This window comes from Furipterus horrens, unplaced genomic scaffold (assembly GCF_987537825.1).
Source record: "Furipterus horrens unplaced genomic scaffold, mFurHor1.1.pri manual_scaffold_6, whole genome shotgun sequence".
In the NCBI taxonomy this organism is placed as follows: domain Eukaryota; kingdom Metazoa; phylum Chordata; class Mammalia; order Chiroptera; family Furipteridae; genus Furipterus; species Furipterus horrens.
This window is the reverse complement of record NW_028327176.1, coordinates 15,888,614-15,915,066: the sequence shown is the minus strand read 5'-3', so window position 1 is coordinate 15,915,066 and position 26,453 is coordinate 15,888,614. Positions and strand designations below refer to the sequence as shown.

Genomic DNA, 26,453 nt, shown 5'->3' with positions numbered 1-26,453 from the left:
ATTTTTACACCGTAAGATTCACTCACTGTGAATTCAGTGACTTTTAGTAAATTTATATATTTGTGCAACCAGCATGTCACAATGCAAGCAATAGTTCACTAGGAGATGAGGTCAACAGGTTACTTGGGAAGCTTAGAATTAGACAAATAGACATGGGTGGCCTTAAGGCGTTGCCTTTCTTCACAATAATTGTAATATTTATTTGTTAATATTGTTTCTTTTTTAAACTAAAAAAATACACATGGCACAGCATTGAAAAGGCAAAAATGGGAATATAAGAAGCCTTCCTCCCACTCTGTCACGTAGCCATTTGGCTTTTATTCCTAGTAAGTTAGTTCTTGTGGTGGAAATCTCTAGGCAAATTAAGTTTGAAATGACAGTGGAGCATCCACTATTATTTTTGAGTTTGAGCAAGAAGTAAGTGCTAGAGATAAATATAAATATCATTCAGGTGATACATTGGAAGCTCATCAATGAATATGTTTTCTAAAGGGTAGCATAGCGAGAACAAGGAATACAACATTGGGCACATTACTAGGAAAAAGAATGGAAATTAAAGATAGAAGAGAAAATTAGGATAAATTGAGAAAGAAATGAAGTAAATCAGTATTACAAAGAATAAGAGAAGAGTTTTAAGAATGTGTTGTTCAGTGGTCCCAAATGCTAAAGAGGTCCTGGAAAATGAATATGAAAGGACTTTTGGAGTAGAAGTTTCAAATAAACTGAGTGAAACTTTAGTGGTGATAGAGATAGGATGGGATTCACATCGTAGGAGATTGGGGAGATGATGGGATTTTCCTAATATACAAAGAGCTCTTACAAGCCAATAAGAAAAACATGATCAACCCAGTGAAAAATACACAAAGGCAAAAAACTGAAGGGGTACTATAACCAGGCAATAAACCTGAGAACAATGATCCTGGGATATCTGGACATCCACATGTAAGAAAAGTCTAAGCACAGATTTCACACCCTTCACAAAAATTAAACAAATGTAAAGCACAAAACTGTAAAACTGGAAGTTAAAATAGGAGAAAACCTACATGACCTTGGGTTTGACGGTGCTGTTTTAGATACAACACCAAAGACACAACCCATAAAAAAAGATAATCTGCACTTTACTGCAGTAAAGTTAAAAATTTTGTTCTTATAAATGCAATGGAAATAGAATTAGAAGACAAACCAAAATATTGAATAAAATATTTTCAAAAGACACATATGATAAAAGACTGTTATCCAGAATATACAAAGAATCCTTAAAACTCAACAAGAAAACTACCCGATTTTTTTAAAGGGTTAAAAAATAAAATAAAGGGCCAAAAACTTTGACACCTCACCGAAGAAAACATACAGATTGAAAATAAGCATATGAAAAGATGCTCCACATTGCATATTATCAGGGAAATAGAAATCAAAACAATAAGATGCCACTATATATCTATTAGAATGACCAAAGTTCAGAACACTAACAACAAATGCTGGGAAGGATATAGAGCAACAAAAACTCTCATACATTGCTGGTAGGAATACAAAATGTCTCAGGAACTTTGGAAGACAATTCAGTGGTTTTTTATAAAAATCAACATAATCTTAATATATGATCCAGAAATTGCACTCCTTTGTATTTATGCGAAGGAGTTGAAAACTTGTGTCCACACAAAAACCTGAACATGGTTGTTTATAGAAGCTTTATTTATAATTACCAAACGTTGGAAGCAACCAAGATGTTCTTCAGTAGGCGATAACAGAATATTATTAATCACCAAAAAGAAATGATCTATCAAGCCACGAAAAGACATTCTGGAAAAAGCAAAATTAAAGAGACAATAACAAGATTAGTGGTTTCCAGGAAGGGGCAGGCAAAGCACAGAGGATTTTTAGGGCAATAAAAATACTCTGTGATACTCTATGATATAATGATGGATATATGTCATTATATTTGTCCAAACCCATAGAATCTACAACACCAGGAGTAAACCTATAGTTAAACTATGAACTTTGAGTGATGATGATGAGTCGATGTAGGTTTATTCTTGGTAAAAAATATATCATTTTTGGGCAGGTGGTGAGGAGGCCGCCCCGGAGTGGGGGCTGTGGTGGTGCGCGGAGACATGGTGTGGTGGCTCCGGGGCTGACGAGAAACTGCTAAACTTCCTGTGGAAGCGAAGTAGAATTTCATAACATAATGGATGGAGAAGAGAAAACCTATGGTTGCTGGGAAGGCCCTAATGTCATGTATGTCAAATTGATATCGTCAGATGGTCGCGAATTTATTGTAAGGAGAGAACATGCATTAACATCAGGAACGATAAAAGCCACATTGATCCCTAGCTGGTGTGGCTCAGTGGATTGAGTGCTGGCTTGCGAACCAAAAAGATCACCAGTTCAATTCCCCGTCAGGGCAGGTGACTAGATTGTCCCCAGTAGGGGGCGCACAAGAGGCAACCACCCATTGATGTTTCTCTTCCTCTCTCCTTCCCCCTCTCTCTAAAAATAAATAAAATCTTAAAAAAACAACAACAATGTTTTGGAAATAACTCCAGTATCTATTGGTAGTTATTAATTAAACATAGGTGTATTTGGACAATGGAATACTCCGTAGTAGTTAAGAATTAAAGTAGTGCTATATGTGCTGCCATGGAAACAAGTGAAAAGAGTAAATTGAAATAGATAATGTAGTACATTTGCACTTGTTTTTATTTTGCACTGTATACACATATATTAATATATACATAGAAAAAGCAACTTGGAGAAATATACGTCAAAATCTAAATTATTTTGTTGAACTAGCATAATAAGAGAAAGTTTACTTAGAAAGTCACAGAGGTAGAAGAAATGATCTGTAGAAGAAATGTGCTCAGGGTACAAGCTACAGAGGCAAAAGAAGGGGCTCGTGGAGTTTAGGAGAGAGAAGGGTAAAGGTAACATGCTTGGGGGAAAGAAGAGGGGAAAAGGAAAGGGGGATAGGAAATACCCAGCTGTGCTCTCAGGAGGGGTAGAGAGAGCACTGTTAGAACATTTTAAACATGAATGAAAGGTTTAAAATAAAATGAGAGTTTGAGGATGTCAGTGGGTCCTCTGTATATTTGAAAAGAGATAGTTGAAAGGAAAAGATTGATAATGCTATGGCCCAAAGAGAAGAGAATGGGAAACTATAAGGATAACATCAACTGATATTTAATGGATATTTACCCATGGATGAAGTGTTCCAATTGCTTTGGAACTCAGGGAGAAAAGGTTAATCTAGAGAGGAACATTCTTTCTTTGAGATTAGAACAAAGATTTTTTTAAACATTGTATTTATTGATTTTTTTAAGGGAGAGAAACATCAATTTGTTGTTTCACTTATTTATGCATTTATTGGTTGGTTGTTTTATGTGCCCTGACCTGGGATCGAACTGGCAACGTTGGCATATCTGCATGGCACTCTAACCAATTGAGCTTCCCAGCCAGGGCTAGAACAAAGATTTTTAATCTCAACTCCCTGAAATTATATGTTAACTTTGGTAGGTAAAATGCATTAAAAAAAAAAAAAAAAAAAACACAGCAAGGTCCATAAGTTTTATTAGAAATTCTAAGAGTGTTTGAGCCTTCTCTTTCAACAGTAGAAGAATCAAGGAAGGATGAAAGAGTGGTTTTAAAATAAACTGTTGTGAGGTAAAGAGATGAGAAAACAAGAGGCTTTTGACAGATATCCTTTTGTTTCTATCAGTTAAATAGGATTAGATTCCCTTTAAGGACCGAAATATTTGGTGATTATGACATTCTCAAGTTCTGATGATTGGTTTAGCCTTCTCTCTCCATAATGCGTGTCTAATGGCAGAGTGAACTTCTATCGTTTAGGCTCTGTGTTTATTTTTCGCAGATCAACGGGCTTACCAACATTTTTTTCTTTCCTCTTCTTCGCAATCAAAATTCTTTCCAAACACCTTTTCAAGGGAGTCTTATTTGATGAGTCTTACTGTTTTGGATTCTAGATTTGGTTCTTATCAACTTTCGTTAAAAAGTTTAATGCCTTTGATTCAGTTTTTTGCCTTTTTCAACACTCATTTAATGATCGTTTCAATTTCTTATGAGTAGCAAATGAGATAACGTCTGTGAAAACCAGTTGCAAATTTTGGCAAATACCAGTGCTATGCAATCACGAAGCATCAACTATTAATTTTCAATGTTAACGAGTTCAGTAAATTTTTTTCGTAGCTTTCTGAATAATTAGTGCTCTGCGCAGTCTCGCCCTCAAATAATGAAAGTGGGTGGGCGCTCTTCTTGAATTGAAGCTACGTCTTTGGTCCCTTTTGTCTTTCAGTCGGACAAAAACTGTCATGGCGCCTTCAAGAAGAGGGAGAGGGCCTTCCTTTCGCCCAGTGGAATCATCGGGGGGCACCTGGAGTGGACAGAGAGATGAGTCCCCGTTGAGACCGAAAATACCGAATCGTCGGAGAGGCCTCCCGCGGACAAGCTCAAAGGGAGGAGACCGAGTGGAAGACGATCGCAGAGAGCGACAGTCACCTGGGGCACCGCCCACTCCGGCCTCCTTGTCCAATGGAAACCCAAAGGCAGTGCGGCACCGCCCATCTGTTGGTCTGGACACCGAGAGGGCGGGGCCCACAGTTCGGTTGCGCTACGGAGCGCAGCTGTGAGGGAGTCTCTCAGTGATCTGCGGCCCCGGAACCCGAGCTGGAGCTGAAGCTGAAGCGTAGGCTGCGGGAAGCCGAGTCAAGAGGTGAGCCCCGATGGGAATGAGGGGCAGGGAGGGGTCCAGCGGGAGGAGGAAAGTATCGGCCTCTGCGGCCTGGGACAGTGGGACCCCGGTAGGCGGGTGTCTGGTGGCGGCCCTGCTGGCTTGGAGGTCCAGGCCCGGCCTGTCGGAGACGACGGACCGGGTCTGGGCCCCGCAGTCACTGCCGAGCCCTCCGCCACCTCCCTCGAGTGGCGGCGGCGGCGGCGGGCCGGAATTCTGCCGGTGCGGGGCGCCAGGTCCTGGTGTTCATGTCCGCCTCGAGCCTGCGAGAGGCGGGCCCGGAGGCCTGCGGAAGAGCCGCGTCGGGGCCGCGCCTGCTCGCGGGATCGGCGCGCCGACGGCGCGGGGGCGTGGCCTGCGCCTCTAGCTGCGCCGCTGGGCCCTCCAGTGATGAGGTGGCCGCCCTCCCTTCTCCTGCCTGGCTGCGGGGCCGGAATTCCCTTGACAACACCTGGCGGGGCGACCTGTTGGAGTGTGAAATTCCTCCTCTGAGGCTGTTGTGTATCTGACCGCACGGTCCTGTAGGTCTCAGAGGCCCTCTTTGGTGCGATCTCGGCGAGCGCAGCCGAGAGGCCTGTGGCCTGTGAGTTGTTGCCGAGGAACGGCAATGCGGAGGGGCTGCAGTCGAAGAAAGGCAAGTTTCGGAGAAAAACTTAGAAGGATGTCCCACCTCCCTTGGTCAGAAGTGAACATACTGTGCATGTCTTGGTGGCTGGAGGCGGCGAGAAGATTCCCTTTAGGGGCGTAAATGGCCTTTTAAGTATGCGGTCTATTTAAACCTTTGAACGACCCTGGACAAAACTCCCAGTGTTGCAAAGATTATCATCAGTAGGGGGAGTGCTGGGGCATCTTGGGCGTTGCCTTAATTTTTGCCTATTCGGGAAAGATTGGGAAGACGCGAAGCACATTCCAAGGGCATCCCTATGAAAGTTTGGCTTTTCTGGTGGTGCCCTGCAGTTAATTGATTGTCTGTATCCTGGGTGCAGAGGTTTCTTTAGAGTCCATTGGCTACAGGTTTCCAGTATTAGAATTCCACTAGAATTTCCTATTGTAATCTAGCTGGAAATTTTACTTAGTGTTTGTATTCAGGATGCATTCTATAAATGTAGGTGCTCTAGAAAGTAACCCATATGAACTTTATTTCCTTAGCTACTTTTCAGGGGAAGAAGAAGGAAAATTATCTCTAACTCATTTTCTGGTGGATTACTAACACATGCAGATTGTAGCTTTCCTGACTTGGTTGAATAAAATTTATGATAGTCAAGAACCTAGAAGATAACACAGGGAAAGACTATCTTGCCAGGTTTTCTCTGTAGTGCTTTATTGCCCTCTGGTATTTACTGTAATGTCATGTAATAAAAATTTCCTGTCTTGTGTTGAGCATAATGTAGGTTGGGGGCAGAGATGGGCGGAAGGGGGCATCCTAGATTTCTAAAAAGAAATGAGGTTTTTCAAACGACTGGTTTTATCACAGGCCTCTGTGTTCTGAAATGACGTAGAGGAACAACTCTATTTTCCAGGATAGCATTTTCATTCTGGAGAGCACTCCCTAGGGTTCGGCACACACAGGTGACAACTCCTTCACAGCCTTTCTTAGAGAAATGGAAAGGCATTCTGTTTGTCCTACAATTATCAGGACAAGTTAGCGACTTTCAGCTTTTGAGAACCCTTTTTCTTCAAGTAGCCATGCCCCTGAAAATGTTATACTGTATAGTACTTTAGTACTTGTTCCTAGAACCATTGTACTTGAAAGGAGTACCCTCTGCTAGATCCAGTGCCCCACGGATGGTGCCTTTGAGCCATGGAAGGCTGAATGATGTCTCTTGAGTTACTTATACTTCAAAGGAGTAGGTATGTCAGATATAGTGCCCCAGGAGATGGTACCTTTGAGCCATGAGAATGAAGTAAAAGCTGGACACTTAAAGTCTTAGAGCTGCCTTAAATTTGTGGCTTCATGAGTATGAGCATCTTTTTTATTTTATTCACTACTGTATCTCAAGCACCTAGCCCAGTGCTTGGCTCACAATAAATGCTTAATAAACATTAATTGAATGGATAAAATATGTTTTTAACCAATACCCATTTGCCACACATACCACAGGGAAGGTGAGATCATCAGGGATGAAGTCACTAACCACTCCCAGTCACCTGGCCCAACGGTGGACTGGCAGGCACTTTCTGTGTGTAGGAGGGGTGGATAGTGAATACCAAGGTTAGTTCTAGTGGAATAAATCAGCTGAGGGTTTCATGGGGATACACTGGCTGAGAGTGCTACAGGTCTGGCCTTCGGGCTGGTTTCGTGGAACATTTTGGGGTCTGGAGTCATCTGTTCTGAACAGCGCCCATGTAGCTTAGGTCTTGAGCCCAGTTCAAATAGGGGTAGATAAGGATTCCAAGGGAAGGCTATTGGGTGAACATTTGTTGTGAAGGAATGGGGCCCCTGATTTTGCTGTTCATTTGGGCTTTACTAAGGGTTGGTTATACTGCCATAAATCTTGCGTTTGTCACTTTTGGGTGGATCATTTTCCACCAAAATACAGCTTCCGTTCTTTAGACTAGGAGAGTAGTTAATGTGTCAGTGTTCAGACAGGACTATTTCTGTTTTTGGATTTTATGAAAGGAGGTAAGTTTTATTTTATTTTTAATCCCAGATGAGATTTTAGGATTAAATCTTTATAGATCTATCCTGACCCTTTCTGCCTTCTTTCTCCATCCTTGCCCCAACCAATGCAGGCCTGAGTGTTTTCCAGCATGTCGGAGGGAGAGTCCCAGACAGTACTCAGCAGTGGCTCAGACCCAAAAGTAGAATCTTCATCCTCAGCTCCTGGCCTGACGTCAGTGTCACCTCCTGTTACCTCCACGACCTCAGCTGCTTCCCCAGAGGAAGAAGAAGAAAGCGAAGATGAGTCTGAGATCTTGGAAGAGTCACCCTGTGGGCGCTGGCAGAAGAGGCGAGAAGAGGTAAGGTGATGGTAGTGTCACTTTTAGGAGGATAAATTCTAAGAGGTGAGAAGTAGAGGGGCAAATTCTAAAAGGGGCAGACCAGACTTCCACAAGTCAGAGCCAAGGAGAAGATGATCATATAGAGTATTAAAATTGAGGGCTCATGAGGTAACTTTAATTACCTTTCATTTGAATTTCTTCTCAGGTGAATCAGCGGAATGTACCAGGTATTGACAGTGCCTACCTGGCCATGGATACAGAGGAGGGTGTAGAGGTTGTGTGGAATGAGGTACAGTTCTCTGAACGCAAGAACTACAAGCTGCAGGAGGTAGGTAATGGTGAAATGATGGCAGCCTGTGGGGTGCTTAATGCTGGTGTGAAAGAGGAATTGGTGTTGGGAAGCTGACTGAGGAGAGTATGTTGGCGCTAGATCATTTCTGGAGAGGGATAGGGAATGGATTTTCAGGATTACAATGATTTCTAACCCTGTAATCCCACCGTCTTCCCTCCTCCCAGGAAAAGGTCCGTGCTGTGTTTGATAATCTGATTCAGCTGGAACATCTCAACATTGTTAAGTTTCACAAGTACTGGGCTGACATTAAAGAGAACAAGGCCAGGGTAAGAACTTTTTTCCCTGACCTTACTGAAAGGAGATTAGCTACATTTATTGTTCCTTTTACATTCAGATATTAAAACAAGATAGTCTTGAAACAGAACTGGAATCATCTGCTGTGGCGATGAGAGTAGGGCCTTGACTACCACCTGTGCCTTTTGTCTGGTTGTAGACGGGGCAGAAATGAGTGAACTCTTGTTTCCTCCTTCCCATAGCCCAGTAGTTTCCACTGTCCTATTAAAGCTAAGGAAGTGGTACTAACAACAAAAGGAGAAAAACTTTAAAAACAAAAATAACAAACCGAGCTTTGAAACTTAGTACATATGTGGTGTGTATGTCACCAGATAGAGGATCACTTTTGCTATAAGGCCTTACCTGTGTACTTTGCCTGGCCAGGTCATTTTTATCACAGAATACATGTCATCTGGCAGTCTTAAACAATTTTTGAAGAAGACCAAAAAGAACCACAAGACTATGAATGAAAAGGTATGGAGGGAGAGCAAAGTTTTAAGTTGGTTTGGGCGTTTAAAAAGGTTATGTTAATTTTAAAGCAGATCGGGAAGGGATGGAAGGAACTGTGAAGAGGGTTAGAAAGGGGATTACATACTGCTGACCCTTGATCACTTTCTGTTCCAGGCTTGGAAGCGCTGGTGCACACAAATCCTCTCTGCCCTAAGGTATGTAGGATCTGGTTAGTGTCTTTTCCCATATCTCCTGATTTAGTTCCTCCAAAGAGATTTCAGAGCACTATTCTGCTGTTCTTTGCTGCCTCACCCCACTTTTCTTTTGAGTCATATCCTGTCAAGACTAGGCCCCCATGGGTATTTTAAAGGGTCCATCCTAATGCCCTAACTACAGTACTATCTCCCAACTCTTTGTCCTAGTGCTTATCCAGGTATTTAACTCATCAAGCATAATAAGATTAAGAGTGTGGGTATTATTTTTGTAGTGACCAGAAGGAGACCACCAGGCCCTTGCTCCTCTTAACCCTTGGGTTCCCCCTGCCCTTAATTTCCCAGTGGCCCCTCTAACAGCCCAGTGCCCCCACAGCTACCTGCACTCCTGTGACCCCCCCATCATCCATGGGAACCTGACCTGTGACACCATCTTCATCCAGCACAACGGACTCATCAAGATTGGCTCTGGTGAGGGGAGGGAGAGGTTCTGGGCAGGGGAGCCTCGGGATTTGGGGAACCATGGGGGTAAGATGAAAGGAATTGGAGAGAACAGAGCAAAATTCTGAGGTGTGGGCTGATGATGAGAGAAAGGACTTTTCTAGGGGTAATTCATAGGGAGAGCCAGTCAATTAGTGGGAAGGGTGTAGGGTTTAATTGTACACCTTTTTGGAAGGAGACAGGTAAATGAAGAGATCTTGATAGGCGGTTGGGAAAGGGCAAGAAATGCGTGTAAAGATTAACGAGCCTCTGGGGCCAGACCCTACCAAAGGAGGTTCCAGGCTGTGCCTGCTGTGAGTGCTTTCATTTGCTGTGTATCTGTGTGCAGTGTCTAACATCTCTGTGTGCCGTGTCTGTGTGGTGTTTGTGTGACCATTTGTCTGGGGCTTGGCTGCTCCATCGCTCACAACTTTTCTCTGTTTTCCTCCCTCCCGCTTACGGGCTGCTCTGTTCCCAACAGTCTTTCATAGGATTTTTGCTAATGGTGAGAGCTCCCTCTGCCCCATGTAGGGCTCTGTTTGTGCTCCTTCTGCTCCCCTTTGCGGCTGCCCAGTGCATGCAGTCGTGGGAGCAAGCCCTGTTCCCCTGCCTCCCCTGCCCTTACGCCTGCGTGGCTTCTGCCCTACCGGCCCTCCACCTGCTTGCCCCTCCATAACCTGCTTGTGTCCTGTGGATTCTGCCTGGCTGGCCGCTTACATCCTGGATTCTTATTCCCTCTCATCATCAGGCTGGTTCCCTAAATCATACTGTGCTCCCAAACTCTCTGTGACTTGCAGTCATTGTTTATGATTCGAGTGAGTCCAAATTGGGCCTGGCCCTGCTTCCTCATTCAGCCCTCTGGCAGGCAATATTGAGGGATAAGGGGACAGAGCAGGTGTCTAAAATTTTGGTAGATTAAGAGTGAAACTGATTCAAGAGTAAATTTTGAGCTATTTCTGAGTTTCAGTCAGTAGAGGTAGGTAACAAGGAGACTACCTGGTTGTATCCTTATCTTTCATCCAAGTTTCTGAAGCCTCAAATTGTCCTAGATTAGGAAGAACTGCCTGTATGCTGTTTGCAAGTTGGACGAAAGAACCAGATCAAACATTTTCCCGTGATCAGGGATTAGATGTACCTGGGCTTAGGGGAAGATGAACAGGTCACAGGTGAAGGTTTGCCTTAGCCTGTCTTGCTCCGTAGCTAGCCCAAAGGCCCCGTGTGCCTGTTCAGTGTGGAGCTTTTGTTGCTGTTGAATTAGGGACACTCTGAATAGTGGTAGACCTGAGAAAGGGAAAGTAGGTGGTGCTCACATTTAGTCTGTAGTCGATGGGAAAGGGTTTGTGTCTGTTGAGGGTTAGAGACTTCAGCAGAGAATTTGGCTTTTGGGGGCCTCTCTGGAGTGCGACTGCTTTGTTGATGGTGGTCAGATTATGGGTATCTCCCCTACTCCCAGTGGCTCCTGACACTATCAACAATCATGTGAAGACTTGTCGGGAGGAGCAGAAGAATCTCCACTTCTTTGCACCAGAGTATGGAGGTGAGACATCCCATGTTTTCTGCCCTCCCACCCCCCATCCCCGAGTTTCTACAGAAGTAGTATAATTGAAACTGCTAGTCCTTCTGTACCTTGCATGCAAAAGGTTTTTTATAGGCATTTCTGCCATGCTCTGCTCCCATCCTCTGATTCACCAAAGCCTTCTCTGTTCCCTAGAAGTTACTAATGTGACAACAGCAGTAGACATCTACTCGTTTGGCATGTGTGCACTAGAGGTGAGGAAACCACAAGGGGGCGGGGTGATGGTGATGGAATGGGGAAGTGGCGGGAGCACGAGTAAGGTACTGGTCTTGAGGGAGTGATTGTGGGAACACTGAGGTTTTTAGTTCTCTGCTTTCCTTTTTATTCCCCCTCACTGCAGATGGCAGTGCTGGAGATTCAGGGCAATGGAGAGTCCTCATATGTGCCACAGGAAGCTATCAGCAGTGCCATCCAGCTTCTAGAAGACCCATTACAGAGGGTAAGAATCAGCAGGCTCACTCCCCTCCTTAACAGACTTTGAAATGTCTTCAGTTTGCCTTTCTTTCTACCTACTGGGAATATGCACTTATCTAAGAAGAGAACATAAACCAGAAAGGACCAGCGAAAGTAGTGAACACTTGCCCTGGCTGGGGGCCCAATTTAGTTGGAGCACCATCCTATACACCAGAAGGTTGTGGGTTCTATCCGTGGTCGGGGTGCATAAGGGAGGCAACTGATTGATGTTTTTCTCACATCCATGTTTCTCTCTCTCCCTTCATGTCTGTTAAATCAATAAATATATCTGCCAGTGAGAATTGTTAAAAACAGTGAACATTTCCTGTGTGTTGCCTACTGTGTGTTTCATATACACACACAGGTTTGGGGATTAAGATGGGTAATATTGGGCTTAAAGAATATGCATTGATTTAAGTGTATTTACATGGAGGTTAACTAATTTGATGGTTAACTCAGGTAATTGGTATATACTCTAAGGCATCTATTTTGATATTTTTAAATCAGTCAGCTTGAATTAATCAGTCATTTGGGGATAGATACACATACACAGTTGACCGTTGAACAATGCAAGAGGTAGGGGTACTGACCCTCTCTGTACAGTCAAAAATTTGTGTATAACTAATGGCTCTCCTAAAACTTGAGTTGTCCCTCATTATCTACAGGGGATTGGTTCCAGGACCCCCTGCAGATACCAAACTCTGGGGATGCTCAAGTCACCAGTATGAAATGGCATAGATCAGTACGCACTGTGGGTGCCACCATTCCCCCCAACCATGGGTTGAAAACAATGTAGATATTTAAAAAAAAATGTATTAGTGGATCCATGCAATTCAAACTCCTCTTGTTCAAGGGTTAGCTGTAGTTTTAGTTAGGGAAAGTGACCTTAAATAATGAGCTAAGGGTTATGAGTTAGTAGGTAGACTATAGTAAATAGAGTCAGGACAGGAGGATCCAAACAAGAATAATTTGTAACTCAGTAATTATGTAAGGGGGAGAAATGAAGGAAGACTAGTGGGAAGTCTTGAGACTAATGTGGAATAAGTTTCTAGTTCAGTGTTAAGATGGGGTGTTCAAGAGAAAGATATTATCACCTTATGGACCTTCAAGAGCAGAAGGAGGAACACAGGTTAATTATCATGGGACCTATGGAGGTGGAAAAGGGGTGATTTAGAAGAAGCATGGGGAAATCCAGTGCATTTAATAAATGATTGTATTGGACAAAGGAAATTGTGGTACTAGGCTTGGGAAATAAAAAGATGGTGAATATTATTGACCACAATGGACACGTTTGGGAAGAAAGAAATTTGGTGAGGGTTGGTGAAGGTAGGCAGACAGTGAGTAGGCTAATAAAGCAGAGAGGTAGAAAATAAGGAAATAAGTTTGAACAGTAAAAGAAAGGGAACACTTGTGGCGGAAGAGCAGAAAATTAAAACCAGAAGGACAGTGAATGATGCCTTTTATATAATGCCTTATGGTTTTCAAAGCCCTTTCAAATAACATTTAGCAACTTGTTCCCTCAGCTGGTGTTGGGCACCTAATGTGTACAAAGCTCTGTGCTAAGTATAATGAGAGATACAGAGATGAACACGGGGGAAGGTGGTGGTGCTGCCAAATGCCTGCTCCACTTCCTTGATCCCTTTTCCAGGAGTTCATTCAAAAGTGCCTGCAGTCTGAGCCCGCTCGCAGACCAACAGCCAGAGAACTTCTGTTCCACCCAGCACTGTTTGAAGTACCTTCGCTCAAACTCCTTGCTGCCCACTGTATTGTGGGACACCAACGTGAGTCCCCTTGGCCCTCCTAGAAATTTTCTTCCTGTCTGGAGTCTTGTAACTCACTGGTCTGCTGCCTTTCCTCTTTTACTTACAAAGGGATTCTTAACTGGTAGGACCTCTGTGCCTTGTATGACATTAATATGACCATCCCTGCATAACTTCCCATTCCATCATGCCCTCCAGATATGATTCCTGAGAATGCGCTGGAAGAGATCACCAAAAACATGGATACCAGTGCTGTACTGGCTGAAATCCCTGCAGGACCAGGAAGAGAACCAGTTCAGACTTTGTGAGTAATTAACTTAGAGGGTTTGAAAGAGACCGATTGGTTATTGCTATCCTGAGGATTCTGTTAACTGTCCATTCTCTGGGAGTCGTTGAATCTATTTTGCTTGTTTTCCTTCCCTTCCATCTCTGTCTTCTCTCCTCCAGGTACTCCCAGTCACCAGCTCTGGAATTGGACAAATTCCTTGAAGATGTTAGGTGAGAAGAGGGAGAAGGCTTTCTTGAGGAAGCAGGGGTGGGCATTCTAAGGCATTCATAAGAGCCTGTGTGACTTGTCTAATCTTCCCTTAGGAACGGGATCTACCCCCTGACAGCCTTTGGGCTGCCTCGGCCCCAGCAGCCACAGCAGGAGGAGGTGACATCACCTGTGGTGCCCCCCTCAGTCAAGACTCCAACACCTGAGCCAGCTGAGGTGGAGACCCGCAAGGTGGGACTGTGTGGGTGTGGATGTTGGTATGGTCATGGTGGAAGGGAGAAGAGGACATCTCAGATAAGGCTTTGTCCTCTAGAGAAAATAATGTGTTTCTGTTCCCTGGCAACTGAGCCACACACTGGTCTCTACTCTAGCAGTCCTCTCTGCCCCCTCTCTAGGTGGTGCTGATGCAATGCAACATTGAGTCGGTGGAGGAGGGAGTCAAACACCACGTAAGGCTCGGGCCAGGGTTGCGGAGGGTTGGGTGGCAAGAGAGTGGGGAAGAGGACCCTCATTTCCTGACTGTCCTGTTCTCCAGCTGACGCTTCTACTGAAGCTGGAGGACAAACTGAACCGGCACCTGAGCTGTGACCTGATGCCAAGTGAGTCTCTCCTTTCCCTCGAAGGACGGACAGTCTGAGAGCCTTATCTGTGAGGGACATACTCAGGGGTGGGAAAGGTGCCAGACAGTAACATACTGACTCCCATAAAGTGAAAGCATTAGCCCCTAAAATGTAAGGGTGGATCTGACGATTTTGCTGTGTCATTCTTTCCCAGCCTGGGTAACCTAGCTGGGGCTCCTGGCGGGGCTCTGTGTCCCTCGCTGCCACCTGAACTCACGCTCTCCCGTTTCTCTGTCAGATGAGAACATCCCCGAGCTGGCGGCTGAGCTGGTGCAGCTGGGCTTCATTAGCGAGGTGAGGCTGGGCCTGCGGCCGCGGGCTGGCCCTGCGCTTCCGCCGGCGGCTCACCGAGCTTTCTCCCCCAGGCTGACCAGAGCCGGCTCACCTGTCTGCTCGAGGAGACCCTGAACAAGTTCAATTTCGCCAGGAACAGCACCCTCAACTCAGCCGCTGTCACCGTCTCCTCGTAGAGCGCGCTCGGGCCAGGCCCCCAGTCCGAACTGTGGTTGTCACTAGACTGCTGCAGCCCTCTGCCCCTCCCCCAGTCAGTATTACCCTGTGAAGCTCCCTCTCTCCTTTATTATCTAGGAGGGCTTGGGGGCCCCCTGTTCTGAGCATCACCCTACCCCTTGCCCTTTTCTCCCTCCCCTCTGCACTTTGTTTACTTGTTTTGCACAGACATGGGCCTGGGCCTTCTCACCAGCCGCCTTCCGGTTGGGGGCTAGCAGCTGATGTGCCGGCTCCGCCAGCCCCTGTTGGGAGGAGGCCCACGGCGCAGGGGGAGCTGAGTCTACAGTCCCGCCGGGGTGGAGGGGCGGGAGAGAAGGGTGGTGCTGCCGTGGTGGCCCCGGGGGCCATTCGATTCGCCTCAGTTGCTGCTGTAATAAAAATCTACTTTTTGCTAAAAGCGTCCGGTGTGTTTGCGCCTTCCCGCTAGGGGGAGCGGGCGCGGAGGTGGGGCCGCCAGGTGGTGGTGGGCGGAGCTGGCCTGCGGGTGGGGCGGGGGCCGGGGCCAGGTAGAGCTGCCCGGCGGCCGGCGCGGAGGGACGCAATGAGGTGCTGCCGCTTCTGCAGATTCGGTAACTTACGGTCCCTTTGGTGTGGGGCTCCTCTGCCCACCCTCGCCCGTCACACGGCCCCCACTTAGTTGGGGCGGCCGCGCGGCCCTCCCCAGTTCCTCCCCGGGCTCAGGCCTGCCCCTCCCCCGCGCTCCGCAGACGCAGCCAGAGGCCCTTGGCGGCTTATGCGCGTGGGCCTCGCCCTCATCCTGGTGGGCCACGTGAACCTGCTGCTGGGGGCCGTGCTGCACGGCACCGTCCTGCGGCACGTGGCCAATCCCCGAGGGGCCGTCACCCCCGAGTACACCACCGCCAATGTCATCTCCGTGGGCTCCGGGCTGCTGGTGAGTGCGACGGGCGGGCCGGCTACGGGCAGGCGGCGAGCCCTGCCCAGCGCAGCCTGGGCCTCACGCGGGCTTTGTGTCTTCCAGAGTGTTTCCTTGGGACTTGTGGCCCTCGTGGCATCCCGGAATCTGTTTCGTCCACAACTGGTGAGGGGGGATTTCTGGAGCTTTAATGAGGGGGCCTTGAGTCAGGGAAATGGGTGCTGACTCAACTTCGAGTGGGGAGGAGGAGCCCCAAATAGACTCAGGTGTCTAGTCGGTGGGAGAGACAGCCACCCCAGGCTGCTCCTCTGATCTTCTGATCCTGTCAGCACTGGGCCCTGCTGGCACTAGCTCTGTTGAACCTGCTCTTGTCCACTGCCTGCTCCCTGGGCCTCCTCCTTGCTGTGTCACTCACTGTGGCCAATGGTGGCCGCCGGCTCATTGCTGACTGCCATCCAGGACTGCTGGATCCTTTGGTACCACTGGACCAGGGGTCTGGACACGCCGACTGCCCCTTTGACCCCACAAGAATCTATGTGAGTGCTTTTGTCTCTGTTTTTTTGCAGTCCCCAAAGCCTTGTTCTGCCCCTTTAAGGAAAGCAACTTGCCACTCCTGCCCTGCTCCCTCTTAGTCCTCCCATCCTTCCTCTTCACTTTTCAGGATACAGCCTTGGCGCTCTGGATTCCTTCTATGCTCATGTCTGCAGCAGAGGCTGTGCTATCTGGTTACTGCTGTGTGGCAGCACTCACCCTCCGTGGGGTGGGACCCTTCAGGAAGGAAAGGCTACAGGGGCAGGTAGGGAAGATGAACAGGAACAGTTAATTCAACACAGATTGGCTGTGTTGAAAAGATGCTAAACTATTATTCAGGGCCAGAGTACTAACCCTATCCTCAATTGCAGCTGGAAGAACTAAGAGAGCTTGAATATCCTAATTGTAATAAGCAGGATAGTGAGCAGCTACTGGATCAAAATCAAGAAATCCAGGCATCACAGAAAAATTGGGCTTAGGACAGGTAATGGGCCATGAGGATGGTGGCCTGGGAAAGGGTAGGGGCAGGGAATTGCTCTTAGAACTGGGTCTAGTCCTTTGCTGTGTTGCTTGCCCTCTGACCCAGGCTCTCCCTTCTCTCAAGCAGGTGCTGCTGATCCAGAGGCTCAGTCCACAGGGCTTTCCACTGACCCTTAGGGTGACATAAACGTTGTAATAAAAGAACTTTTCTTCTACTTGGTTCTGATTGCAGGCAAAAAGGGCATCGGGCTGGTATTGAGGGTGACCTTGTTCAAAGAATACAGTGGTCTCTGTTAGTTACAAGAGTTTAATGAAAGAAAACTTGGTATTCTTTCCTGAGCTCTACCAGTTACTGAAAGGAAAAGCTGGGGAGCCCTCCACACCACTGACTAATGAACTTCAGCACATCCTGGCACACTGGGCTGTGGGAGGTCTGTGAGCAAACAGAAAGAACATCAGAGGAACTCGTCAGTGCTGAGAAAACATGCCTGCTGTAAAGAAAATCAGCTCTCACAGTATGGGCAGCAGGTGCATGGTCTGCGCCTTCCTTCCTGACAGTCCCGCCCACCCCTCTAGTGGTTGGTTGTTTTCTTCAGTGCCGCTCTCCCTGCCCCACCCTTCACGTCTCCCGCTCTAACCTTGATAGCCATAAGGAACTTATTCCAGTTGTCCTTGTTAGCTGCCTTCCCTGGCCGCTTAAATTCAATTTTATTCCTCAGAATGGGGTATCCTGTGAGGGGAAGAAAAAAAGATGAACTGGGGTTTGAGAGGGATTGAGGGGGAAAACAAAGATTAATTTAGGGGTAGAACGTAGGACGTTCTTGTCTTCTGCATCCTTTACTGAATCACACAGTAAAAGAGCTTCTTGATCCTATTTTCCCCCCTTTAAAAAAAAAAGATATTATTTATGTATTTTTAGAGAGGGGAAGGGAGGGAGAAAGAGGGAGAGAAACATCAATTGGTTGCCTCTCACAGGCCCTCAACCAGAGACCTGGCCCGCAACCCAGGCTTGTTCCCTACTGGGAACCAAACCGGTGACCTCTTGGTTTGCAGGCCAGCACTCAATCCACTAAACCACACCAGCCAGGGCATGTTTTCCCTTGTTTTCTACCTACTACAGAATATGGGGTGCTGTGGGTTCTGTACCTGTAATGAGGCAGGGCAGTGCCCGAACACCAGTGCTTGCTGCCACCAGGGAAGCCTCGTAGGCACCACGCTCATCCCGAGGTAGAACCTGTTCTAGACGCTGGTCCATTGAGACTGTGAGCACCCAGTCTCGAACCTCTTCTCTCTGAGCCTCCTGGGAAGGACACACGGAACAGCAGCTTCACACAGGGCAAGGCAGGACAAATGGTGGGTGGCACGTGGGGAGGTTCGCTAAGCCATCATCCTTTCACCCATTAATGGTCCTCCCTGAATTAGAGGGCACAGTCACACCCTTAGCTTTTTTAGTCTGCTTATACTTTCACTGAAGGAACAGTGAGGACTGACTCCGTGGTTGACCGATGGCCAGGACAAAGGGTTGGGAGGACTATCCTAAAGTGTCCTCCCTTCTCAGACACTGGGGAGCCTCCCCTTCTCCAATCCTGTGTCCTTACCGGAATGTGCTGCTTGGCTGGGAGTGGCACTTCAAAGGGAATGTCTGTATCCTGAAAGTCAGAGTGGTCAAGGGCATCCAGAGTCCCTTCCTCGATTGCCTGTGGCAGAGCAAGCAGCCATGAGATGGGCACAGCTTGTCACAGGCAAAACCTCCCAACCTCTGGGCACAGCCTCCCTGCTCACATTGGTCAGATCCAAAAAGCGGTTGAGGAAGATGAATGCCATGTTCTCCCAGCCAACTGCCTGCAACAGAGAAAAGTTGCAAGTGGGAGTGAGCAGCTGGGCTTAGATGCTGCTTTTACAGGATGCACGGGGAGGAAACTGATATCCCCTATGACATCATCCCCACACTCAGCTTTGCTCTTCCTGAGCAGATGGGAGAAGTCTACCTCCCAACTTCTGAGTTCCTTATCTCCTCGACCCACCCTTCCTTGTCCCAGCTCACCTTGGCAGCAATGCCGGCTTCATAGAAGGCTTTGTCTGCAGGTAGTAGCTGGGTGTGACGTAAAAGTGAAACAGAAAGCTTGGCAGCCACAGTTTCCTACAGATCAAAGTCAAAGCATTATGATCCTGGCACTTCAGTAACAGAGCTACCAGATCAATGATCTTATGACTAAGGTAACCATAGAACCAGAAAACCAACAATCATTAAACTCAGTATCTCAAGCTGTTCTGGGTCTTAGTTATTTTCTTCTGCACATAACTTGGCATAGATTATTTCTAAATTTCCTTCCACATCTAGAATTCTATCCACCAAGTACATGAAATAATGATACAATATACCAATGATTTCCAACAGATGTGCCTCAAAATTTTTTAAAACATGCAATACCTGATGAGTTAGGCAGGGCCTGGCCTCTTTTTCCCTTAGATTGTCAAATAAGAACAACAATAGCTATCTGGTGTGAATGAGTCAAAATTATACCTTTTTTTTTTTTGTCAGATTGGCAAAAAGTGTATTTTTTTGGTGTGCCACAGAATTTTAGTAATTAGCTTATGTGATGAAAAAGGTTGGAAATCGCTGCAATGTATTGAATACTATCACGAGTAAGCCAAAGGTATGTATATAAGAGGTCGATACAGAGATCATGGGATCTGAATGTTTAAGCATAATAAGGCTGGAGTGTGTGGGCACAGAGCCCTAAGATCAAAGGCAGGGAGAAAACCATCTCAGCAAGGGTTAAAGATTTATTCAAACAGAAGAGAAGCTAGGAGAAAAGTAGGCCAAGCTTGAGAATCCAGAACTTGAATTCAATTTCATGCATTTGAAGATACGTCCATAAGACGGAGTGCTCCTCCTCCCCCCCCCCTCCATCTCACCAGCTGTTTGACACTCTGGGCTGCAGAGCGAGTGGCATAGTAATGAGCGATCAGCAGCATCGTCTCAAACTCCTCATGGGCTGGAGAGTTTGCTTCGCTGGACTTCACCAGATTTTCACACTAGAGCAGGCAGAGAGCATAGCCTGGGTCAGGGGTCAGAGTACCAGGGCCACAGAGTGTCAACTGATGGCCACCTGAACAGGAAGGTACAATACTCAGAGGGTAAAGATGTACATGCATGAAAGAAGAGACTACAGGGACAGGTGGAGTAGCCTTATCACTGTTGTCGGCCCGACTTCCTCACCAGGTTGAATAGGACATCCCGGAGGTCAGCCCAGTTGTGGTAGGCCTCGGCACTGTTGGTCCCAGGTGAGCTCACCATGTCAGTGAAGATCCTTTTGTAGATGTTGAAGTTCTGAAGGCACAGGGGTATGAAGAGGAGAAAGTCAGTGGAAGTGGGGTCAAAAAGGAAAACAGGCTATAAATGTGTGTATGGAGGAACTATGGGACAGTGATGGAGAAAGTTATTTTTTAAGGAAAAGAATGAATAAGAGCAAGAAAATAACTTTTTAATTTTAATTTTAGAAGGGTGGGGGGAGAGGGAGAGAAACATCCATCGGCTGCCTCCCCATGCGCCCAGACCAGGGACGGAACCTGCAACCCAGGCATGTGCCCTGATCAGGAATTGAACCGGAAACCTCTCCGTTTGCGGGATGATGCCCAACCAACTGAATCACAGCGGCTGGGGTGAAAATGACTATTTCTCACTAACTGGTGCTCTGTGACCGTGGGAAAATATGTGATAGTGAATGCAATCACAGTATGAATGGGCTAACATTCAGATAGGAGAGTGGTGTGCACTCATTCACGGGGGGAAGTTAAGGCCCTAGAGGTGTGTGCAGGATTCATTTCTGAAAGGCTGTTCCCTGTGTGTTAGCTAAGCTTGGGAGGTTGGTTTTTCTTCAATGGGTGAATCTCCAGAGGGGCTATACATTTTGGAAGAGACCGGGTAAGGTCTCTGGGCATGACACTGATCAAAGAATCCTTAACAAAGACAGTTCCTGAGAGGAGGGCAGTTCTCAAGGAGAAGGAAACAATTTCCTTAGGAAACATTCATCCCAAGGAGCAGGCTGGTACCTGTGGGTTAGCAGGGGCTCCATGTTGCACATACAGGGCCAGTGCCTGGGCACAGCCACCCTCTTGGATCAGGTGAGTTGCATACAAAGCCACGTACTTGTGCAGAATCTTGTAGTTCTGTCCCAGAGGTGGGGGGAAAGCAGGAGATACTGGGATCAGTAAGACCAGACAGTGAAGGTGGGGTGGTAACTTGAGACTGTAAACTTGTTTAGGATGCAAATGCCCAGGTTGTCCTCTCACCCTGATTTCAGAGTATGGAAGACTAAGCTCTTTGATGTTGATGAGGCATCTTTAGGGTTTGGGCTTTAGAGGAAGTGAGGGAGATACAGCTCTGGGGTAGGTGGGGAGTCCAGGGAACAGGTACAGAAGAGCTGGGAATGGGAAGAAGAGAGCAGTACCTGCTTGGTAGCTGTCTCAATGCACTTGTCCCACTGACCCTGCTCCACATACAGGTCCAAAGCTGCCACCACATCCACACCCACCAGCTATGGAGCAATTGAAAAGACAGTTAGGAGAGAGATGTCGTGAGGGGGAGAAGAGGGAGGGAATCTGGAGCCTCTGTGTGTCCAGCCTCCTGCTAACTCCACCAGTCTCACCGAGTCCACTTTGCCCTGGTTCTTGAGGAAATCTTTATAAGATTGGTCCACATAGTCTTCATACCTGTGAAGATGTGCAAAGATCTCACACTTCATGGTCCTGATGGTCTCACAGTCACACCCTTCCCATGAGAACTTTCTCTAATCTTAGTTTTTACAAAAGGAAGTAAGAGAATTTCCCAGTGAGCTTACCGGGGATCTAACTCCTTGGCCACACGCTTGGCCTTGTTCCACTCCTCAGCCTCCATGAAAGCATCGATGGCTTCCTTGACCAGGTCCAGGTTCAGATAGAGCTCTGCAGCCTGCACGGAGGGAAATCGAAGACTGGAGGCCTTTCCTCCACACTCCTCACTTTCCCCTCTGTGAACTCTTCCCTCGGTTTCCCCAGAGCTGCATGCCATGCCTGCCCAGAGGCCCACCTCATACACCTGCCTGCGTGCAGACGTCACCATTCCACCCATCTCTGTGGAACCTGTGTCTTTCCCAGTCCCGGCGCCCTACTCACTGCACAGTGCTTTCCAATTCCAACCAGCTGGGGCCCTACAGCCCGAACTACTTCCAGACTGCGCTGGGGAGGCAGAAACTTGATGGCGAGTTCGGCTGCCTGAGTGGTTAAACAGAAGGGGAAATGGGCAGGAGAGACAAATGCTGCCGGGGGTCCTCGGCCTGATCTGCTTTTTCCCTCCCATTGCCAACTCTCTCTTTTAAAGTCTCCCTCACCTTACACCCTCCTAGGAAAAGCCTGCCTCATGGCCCATCAGAGCCTTTAAATGACCATCAGTAGACCTATCCAGTACCTCATGGCTCGTCTCCTTTCAGACACTCTGTTAAGGTCACTGGATTTGGTCCTGCCACTTTTGCAAACTGGTTTCTCAAGTTCTTTGTCACAGATAGAATCTTGGTAACATGGTATAGGGAAAGAAACCCTAAAATAGCAGTCCAGGACATTTTGTAAATATTTGTGCTGGGCTTTTGTGAACCTTAGTTTCTTCATTATAAGAGTGATGTTTGGTCTAGACTTGCACTGTCCAGAATAGCAGCCACTAGTCACATGTGGCGTCCCAGCTGAGATGTGCTATAAGCTTAAATGCACACTGGATTTCAAAGATTAGTATGAAAAAAGGAATGTATACTATCTCAACACGTTTATACTGATTACACATTGAAATAAGTTTAGGTGTATTGGTTTAGGTAAAATGTTCTAATTATTTTCACCTGTTTCTTTTTACTTATTTGTGTGTGACTTGCATTATATTTCTGTTGGACAATGCTGGTCTAGATGATCTTAGAGACGCCTTCCAACCCTAAAAGTCAGTAATTCTACAAACCCAAGTGTTCTATAACCTTATTCTGTTTCCACTGTGATGCTGACAGCCTCACCAGATTTTCATTTCCATGTGATCTAATTTAGCTATAGACTATGCTAATCCATCTGGTCTTTCCCCCACTTGTTCTTTCCTGTCTTTCTTAACTTGCCAAACCCTTCAAAACTTAAAAGTGCCCCCACCCAGGATGCCATCCTGACAAATCTGAAGAAGGTATAGTCATAAGCAATGCCTATGCCTCAGAATAAGACACAGCAGATGCTTAATAAATATTATAGTTGCTGAGTCAATCCACTAAACTCTCATAACAACTGTCAGTCCTTCTTTGTACTTCCTTGCCCTCCAACTTCTTGGGGCTGTTCAACGGCAAGGCCTCAGAAGCTAAGGGAAATTCTGCAAGGGTGTCACCGCACCAACGTTTTATTTAGGGGGCTGATCAGTCTTACCCTCTCATAACTCCTAATGCCCTATGTGCCTGAATCTAAGGCACATCATTTAAACTGTACATGTATCCCAATTTCAAAGATACTAAAATGTGACTGTTTATGTCTTAGAATTGATGAAACACATCGCCCTGGCTTTATCTGCTAGAGGCCTCTTTGCAGGTGCTGGGTAGAGGGGAAGCCTCTGCTTTCTTCAGGGCCTCCACCTGGCTCTAGCTCCAGGCTCTGGAATTTGCCCTCACAAAGCCTCCCGGACCCCCCAGCCCACGGAGATCTCAGCCTTCTTTGCACTTCACTTTGAATCACACACTTTAGTGGTCAGTGAGTGATCGCTTCACTCAGACACAATATTAATTAATTGAGCCACATGCTAGTCTGAATTCCCTCCGATTTCTTACTGTCAGGGTTCTTTCTTATATCCTTTTATAGCCTTCATAGGTTTTGGATCTAACATCTAGCAGGCACTCAACAGATACCTACTATCTGGTTGAAAACAAAAGGACAGGAAAACCGATGGCCACCTGAGCAGGACTGCTGGCCGAGTGGAGGCCTGGGGAGGTGGCAGCCAGGCGACTGTGGCAGGCCTCACCTTCATCCAGCACTTCTCCAGCAGGCCGCTGCTCCCTGCGTCCCGCACTCGGAGGTAGCAGTCCACTGCACGGCTGTACTCTGCTGCCTGCTCCCATTGTCGAGCCTGTTCCACGAGCCCCTCCATGCCCCTGGAGAGATGACACTGCTTGTGACCAGGAATGGAGAGGGGCAGCGTGGCCTGTCCTGTGCATACTTTATGACCCATCCCCAGCGCTGTCCACATTTCCTGGCCCCTTGGCTTCATACCTGGCCCCTTTCTTGGAAGCTTCCTGCTCATACTCCTCCTGCAGAGCCTCCAGCTGGCCGGGCACGTAGTCCTTGCAGATCCGCAGTGCATCGCTCCACAATCCAGCCTCCTGCTCAGATTTCCAGGTATCAGGAAGGCAGAGGAAGGCATGACAGCTTCCTACTGCTACCCATGTGGTGTGGCCCACAGATTCCTGGGTCTTTGGACCTCTTTACTCCTTCTTCTTTCTCTCCTTTCCCTCTCCAGGGCTAACCTCCTGATCTTTCTCAGTACCAAAGCTCAGTGTAGTGCTCTGTGGGCTTGGATGTGCTCTTCCCCTCCCCTCATGGCCCTGAAGCCAGTGTCCCACCTTATAGAAACTGAGGGCCAGGCCTGGCCTCTGGGCCCGAAGCAGCAGCCCTTCTGCTTTCTGAAAGTCCTTCTCCTCCAAGGCCACCCGGGCCTGCCCGACAAGCACCTCAGCAACGCTGTCAGGGTCGTGCGCCTCGGCCACACGCTGAGCAGCCTCCCAGTCCTGGTTATGGACAAACCTGCTCCCAGATGGGGACACAGGAGAGACTAAGTACAGGATTGAGGCCTCAACAGTGGGAAGCAAACAGCCATGCCGCTGAAGGGGTATCACATTTATTGGTATCACATTTATAGGTTTAGGTGAAGGTGAGGATGGCAATGAGAGATCCTGGGGCTGGGCTTGGGAGGATGGGATTTAGGAATTTCTGGGGTAACTCACATGAGGACTGCTTCCTTGGGTTTACCAGCCCTGATGAATTCAGCTTCAGCCTCTTCAAATTTACCCTACAGGGAGAGAAAGGCAGCCATACACGGTAAGGAGACTGGCATCACAGGCAGCCATGAGACTTGAAGTGGGAACCCCTGGCACAGTGGGCCAGGGGATGGGAAGGAGGGCTCTGGGTTCAGGGTCAAAAGCAGTGGAGAAGGATCACATCCATACCTCATCCTCCAGGTACATAGCGTATCTGAGATGAATCTCAGGCGTTTTGTGCTTGAGGGCCATCCGAGAGAGTTCAAAAGCAAATTCAAAGGAGCTGAAAGGGAAGGTGCAGACAAGGGTTGCATACTCAATACTTCCTTTAATAAGAGAAAAAGAGAAAGAGAGGGCAAGAGGAAAGGCAAGAATTGAGGGGAGGGGAAAGATTAAGAAAGACAATTGACTGAAGTGATAAGAGAAGTACAGGGAGATGTGAAGAAACACAGGCACGCAGCCCCGTGATGGCTGCATCACTGTCACCGTGGACCGGGATGCATTTGGAGAAGCCTGTGCTTCCCCTGAGTCAGGCGGAGCTGGAGGAGTGGGATGCGGAGGAGGGTGTGGAAGAGGAGCGAGGCTCGCAGCACCACCGGACAGTGCCACAGTGTGGGCGGGGCTCCACACTGCCACTGCCGCCTCCTGAGCCACATCTATAGAAGCAGAACGGTCTCTCCTCTGCTCTCTGGCTCGATGCAGGATTACTACTGGCATTTGCAGCACTTACTTAAGAGAAGCTCGCTTTGCACTTAACGGAATCACACTTGTTACTCAGGAGTAAGTTACTGACTTAGTGCATTTTAGCTTTGAAAGTGATTCTCTCTCTACTTTTATCCTTAGAACAACTCAAGATTAAACACTGTTCTGAGACCCAGGGAATAGGGGAAGAGTTACTAATGCATTCTTGCCTCTCTGTCCAGTCCTCCCAAGGATCTCTCCTTACCACATTTCTTCACTTGGCCTCAGCTTTTAGAAATGCTTTTGAGTTACATCAGTTTTCTTTCTCACTGTAGAGGCCCTGTCTGGAGTGGGGCCAGCAGAGAGAAGGCTTAGTGCCTCACCAGTTGTCAGCAGCATGGTCAATGACAGCTTCCAGGAGTCCCAGTTTATTAAGCAGCCTAACCGCAGCCTCTCCGCCCAGGCTCTTGGCCCATAGATAGGCCACGTGTTTTTGGGCAGCGGCTCCCCCGTGAGCCTTGGCCACCTGTAAAGCAAAGCCATTCGGCAATCTTCCAGTGCAGGGATACAGGGCTGCTCCCTCCTCATCTCTGACCCGACCTCGGCTTTGACAAGGATTAGGTACCTGGGCTGGAACAACAGGAGAAGGCTAAGTTTCAGGGTCTCTTAACTTGCTTACGATCCAGGGATGGGTTTCAGGTAGTCCACAAATGCTTACAATTGCATGAGAAATTCTGTGTATAGGTGTGGGCGTTTTTCAGAGACCCACGACCAGTTTAGGACTAGACAGTCACTTGAGAGTGGGAAGCAGGAGGGTTGTGCCCCAAGTGTGGCCTGGCTTCCTTACCCGGTAGGCTTCTTCCCAAAGCCCATTGGACCGGTACATGTTCACTGTTGCCTTCCATTCCTGGGCCTCGAGGTAGTGATACTCAGCCTCCTGCAGTCGGCCTTCAGCCTCCAGCTCCTGTGGGAAGGTGGGTCAGCATGGAGGGAGGGGCCG

General features: G+C 47.5%; 3 protein-coding genes across 6 annotated transcripts in view; 2 read left to right on the top strand and 1 right to left on the bottom strand.

Moving 5' to 3' along the window:
- Positions 1 to 4,593: 4,593 nt before the first annotated feature.
- On the top strand, positions 4,594 to 15,263 carry NRBP1 (nuclear receptor binding protein 1). Of its 3 annotated transcripts, none has more exons than XM_090281001.1 (19): positions 4,594 to 4,723; positions 7,475 to 7,702; positions 7,890 to 8,012; positions 8,201 to 8,302; positions 8,694 to 8,783; positions 8,934 to 8,974; positions 9,348 to 9,442; positions 9,933 to 9,956; positions 10,905 to 10,988; positions 11,163 to 11,221; positions 11,368 to 11,466; positions 13,129 to 13,261; positions 13,439 to 13,544; positions 13,688 to 13,738; positions 13,832 to 13,967; positions 14,132 to 14,185; positions 14,272 to 14,335; positions 14,595 to 14,650; positions 14,722 to 15,263. In XM_090281001.1, exons 2-19 carry the CDS (start codon positions 7,493 to 7,495, stop codon positions 14,824 to 14,826), a joined length of 1,632 nt encoding a protein of 543 aa, XP_090137127.1. In that variant the 5' UTR covers positions 4,594 to 4,723; positions 7,475 to 7,492; the 3' UTR covers positions 14,827 to 15,263. The 3 variants fall into 3 exon arrangements, with proteins under 3 accessions (XP_090137127.1, XP_090137129.1, XP_090137128.1); XM_090281002.1 differs by lacking the exon at positions 4,594 to 4,723 and adding an exon at positions 5,149 to 5,375; XM_090281003.1 differs by lacking the exon at positions 9,933 to 9,956 and having other exon boundaries at positions 4,595 to 4,723.
- An 86-nt stretch (positions 15,264 to 15,349) lies between these two features.
- KRTCAP3 (keratinocyte associated protein 3) lies at positions 15,350 to 16,966 on the top strand. 2 transcript variants are annotated; one of them, XM_090281004.1, is made up of 7 exons: positions 15,350 to 15,435; positions 15,574 to 15,758; positions 15,846 to 15,905; positions 16,070 to 16,276; positions 16,402 to 16,536; positions 16,643 to 16,755; positions 16,879 to 16,966. In XM_090281004.1, the coding sequence occupies exons 1-6, from the start codon at positions 15,408 to 15,410 to the stop codon at positions 16,748 to 16,750; spliced, it is 723 nt and encodes a 240-aa protein (XP_090137130.1). In that variant the 5' UTR covers positions 15,350 to 15,407; the 3' UTR covers positions 16,751 to 16,755; positions 16,879 to 16,966. The 2 variants fall into 2 exon arrangements, with proteins under 2 accessions (XP_090137130.1, XP_090137132.1); XM_090281006.1 differs by having other exon boundaries at positions 16,876 to 16,966.
- Positions 16,967 to 17,044: 78 nt separating this feature from the next.
- IFT172 (intraflagellar transport 172) overlaps positions 17,045 to 26,453 on the bottom strand; it is a 31,443-nt gene continuing 22,034 nt past the window's right edge. Inside the window, exons 29-48 of the mRNA XM_090281007.1 lie at positions 26,301 to 26,417; positions 25,837 to 25,979; positions 24,962 to 25,055; positions 24,740 to 24,804; positions 24,359 to 24,539; positions 24,009 to 24,118; positions 23,761 to 23,890; positions 21,909 to 22,007; positions 21,596 to 21,705; positions 21,404 to 21,467; positions 21,206 to 21,292; positions 20,808 to 20,924; positions 19,975 to 20,085; positions 19,671 to 19,790; positions 18,796 to 18,891; positions 18,534 to 18,593; positions 18,350 to 18,448; positions 17,898 to 18,051; positions 17,390 to 17,481; positions 17,045 to 17,184 (exon numbers count right to left, since the gene is read on the bottom strand). Coding sequence (XP_090137133.1) covers positions 17,101 to 17,184; positions 17,390 to 17,481; positions 17,898 to 18,051; positions 18,350 to 18,448; positions 18,534 to 18,593; positions 18,796 to 18,891; positions 19,671 to 19,790; positions 19,975 to 20,085; positions 20,808 to 20,924; positions 21,206 to 21,292; positions 21,404 to 21,467; positions 21,596 to 21,705; positions 21,909 to 22,007; positions 23,761 to 23,890; positions 24,009 to 24,118; positions 24,359 to 24,539; positions 24,740 to 24,804; positions 24,962 to 25,055; positions 25,837 to 25,979; positions 26,301 to 26,417 — 2,133 coding nt within the window. The 3' untranslated portion in view covers positions 17,045 to 17,100. The remainder of the gene's footprint in view (positions 17,185 to 17,389; positions 17,482 to 17,897; positions 18,052 to 18,349; positions 18,449 to 18,533; positions 18,594 to 18,795; positions 18,892 to 19,670; positions 19,791 to 19,974; positions 20,086 to 20,807; positions 20,925 to 21,205; positions 21,293 to 21,403; positions 21,468 to 21,595; positions 21,706 to 21,908; positions 22,008 to 23,760; positions 23,891 to 24,008; positions 24,119 to 24,358; positions 24,540 to 24,739; positions 24,805 to 24,961; positions 25,056 to 25,836; positions 25,980 to 26,300; positions 26,418 to 26,453) is intronic.

Bases quoted from the DNA above. Each gene is read 5' to 3' on its own strand.
- NRBP1 (XM_090281001.1), top strand. From the start codon at position 7,493: ATGTCGGAGGGAGAGTCCCAGACAGTACTCAGCAGTGGCTCAGACCCA. The intron at 8,975-9,347 runs GTATGTAGGATC...GTGCCCCCACAG, and splicing joins CAAATCCTCTCTGCCCTAAG to CTACCTGCACTCCTGTGACC. The intron at 13,545-13,687 runs GTGAGTAATTAA...TCTCTCCTCCAG, and splicing joins AGAGAACCAGTTCAGACTTT to GTACTCCCAGTCACCAGCTC.
- KRTCAP3 (XM_090281004.1), top strand. From the start codon at position 15,408: ATGAGGTGCTGCCGCTTCTGCAGATTCG. The intron at 15,436-15,573 runs GTAACTTACGGT...CGCGCTCCGCAG, and splicing joins CTGCCGCTTCTGCAGATTCG to ACGCAGCCAGAGGCCCTTGG. The intron at 15,906-16,069 runs GTGAGGGGGGAT...TGATCCTGTCAG, and splicing joins ATCTGTTTCGTCCACAACTG to CACTGGGCCCTGCTGGCACT.